General features: G+C 62.0%; 1 protein-coding gene across 3 annotated transcripts in view; it reads right to left on the bottom strand.

Moving 5' to 3' along the window:
- Positions 1-635, bottom strand: part of Ism2 (isthmin 2) — a 17,034-nt gene extending 16,399 nt beyond the window's left edge. For all 3 annotated transcript variants that reach the window (XM_026778618.1, XM_026778615.1, XM_005343656.3), the window contains exon 1: positions 447-635. In XM_026778618.1, coding sequence (XP_026634419.1) covers positions 447-578 — 132 coding nt within the window. In that variant the 5' untranslated portion in view covers positions 579-635. The remainder of the gene's footprint in view (positions 1-446) is intronic.
- Between the last annotated feature and the right edge of the window lie 1,234 nt (positions 636-1,869).

Here is a 1,869-nt window from a genome sequence, read left to right on the forward strand (position 1 = left end):
AAAAAAAAAAAAATTAAGAGGCTTCTGCAAGGGATCACCTGGCCCACCTCGGCAGCCCCAGGCCATCCCTCCACAGAGCTGAGCTCAGCGCTCCGGAGGCCCCCTCTCCACCCTGCACGACTTCTCAGGGCGGTGTGGCTGCGGCTGCGGGTGAAGTTCGCTCAGCGTTAGGAAGGGGTCCATAGGACCCAGGAAGCCGGGCCACTGCAGAGCAGGAACCAAAGTCAACTTTCTCCTCCGCAGCCTGGACGTCACAGCGCCGCCAGGGCTCCCGGGCACGCGTGGGGCGTGTAAACTCCTGTAGGCTCAGTGCACCTGGCCATCACTGGTGGATCTCTGAGTTCGACACCAGCCTGGTTCCAGGACAGCCAGGGCTACACCGAGAAACCCTGTCTCTCCGAGGCATCCAGCCCTCTCTTTCCCTCCAGTCCCAATCCATCTCTCACCTCCAGCATCCTCGAGTGGCCGTGGGGCCCGGGACCCCGCTTCCTCAGGGGTAGCCCTCGGCCGGTGGCCGGCAGAGCAGCCAGCAGCATCAGGGCGAGCGGGAGCCGCGCTCGCAGGGGCGGTGGCCGCATCTCCTCTCCTCGCGGCTGCTCTGCGGGAGCCGCCAGTTTCGGGAGCGCGTTCTCGCAGCGGCGCAGGCCCGGCCCGGGCTGCGCGGGGACCCAGCCAGGAGCGGCGGGAACGCGCGCGCGCTCGGGGGCGCGCGGCCGGTGATCCCAGGTCCGCGAGCGAGGTCAGTGGCCCTGGTGTCTCCCCGCCCTCCCTCCTGCAGGGGCCCCTCGGCGCTCGGGGACTCGTCCGGGCCCCGCGGGCGGCTCCTTTGATCTGGCGGCCTCCCCGCCCTCAGTCCCCGCCGCTGTCGCCGTCGCGGCCCCAAGCGAATTCCTGTCCCGGGGAAGTTGCCGCCCGGCGCTGTGCGGCCCCGCGCGACCGCTGCTGAGGGGCGGGGAGGCTGCGGCGCCACAGTAGCGCTCCCCGACGGCGCGGCGACGGCCACCTGAACTAGCCCGGGGCTTGCTCGCAGCTGCGGCGAACGGCGGGAGTCTTTGGAACCTAGGCAGAGGTGTGCGTGCAGCCAGGTAGGTTTGCGACGAGGCTTGGCAAGATGCCTCGGGCGAGAAACTCGCCGAGCTGCGGTCCCTCATCGCAGTTCCCTTTCAGAACCGGGAGACCACACAAGCTACAGCCCCGGGACGGCGGGCGGGGTGGGGAAGGCTTGAACGCAGGGGTCAGGGGATCTTTCCTGAAGCTGGTGTCGCTGACCATAGGGATGGCCCAGCCCCTTCTGCCAGACCCTCGGGTTGGGTCTTCACAGCAGGCCACAGAGCGACCTCTAAGTAACTCAAATTCCTGAGATGATCAGTGTGTCCAGCTGCGTTCAGGAGTGGCTGGAGCAGAGTGAAATTCTCAGAGCTGCGTTGAGTTTTTTGGTTTTTGGTTTTTTTGTTGTTGTTGTTTTTTGGGGGGGGGGTTGTTTTTGAAGTTACTCTCGTTCTTCACAGCAGCAGACACCGCAGGTCATGGAAGGTGTGCCGCATGGGTGACAGTCTGGGTCTGAGGTCGGGTCAAAGGGGGTGGATCCTGGCGATCTTGCATGATCCACCTAAGAAGATACTTGCCTGGTACATGATAAATACTCAAATGCTAGCCAACAGGATGCTAGCCTCTGAGCATCTTCTAAATCAAACTGTGTTTACTAGGCTGAAGGCAAGGCTGTAAAACAATTTTGGTTTAACTGGCTTTACGTCTACCCGAATATTTAGCCTGTTAGCCATGCTTTTGATGCTTTCTACCAGGTTAGATGTGACTTGGAAGGTAATGAGCTTGTTTGTTCGTTCATCATTCATTCATTCATTCATTAAT

This window comes from Microtus ochrogaster, chromosome 1 (genome assembly GCF_000317375.1).
Source record: "Microtus ochrogaster isolate Prairie Vole_2 chromosome 1, MicOch1.0, whole genome shotgun sequence".
NCBI lineage: Eukaryota > Metazoa > Chordata > Mammalia > Rodentia > Cricetidae > Microtus > Microtus ochrogaster.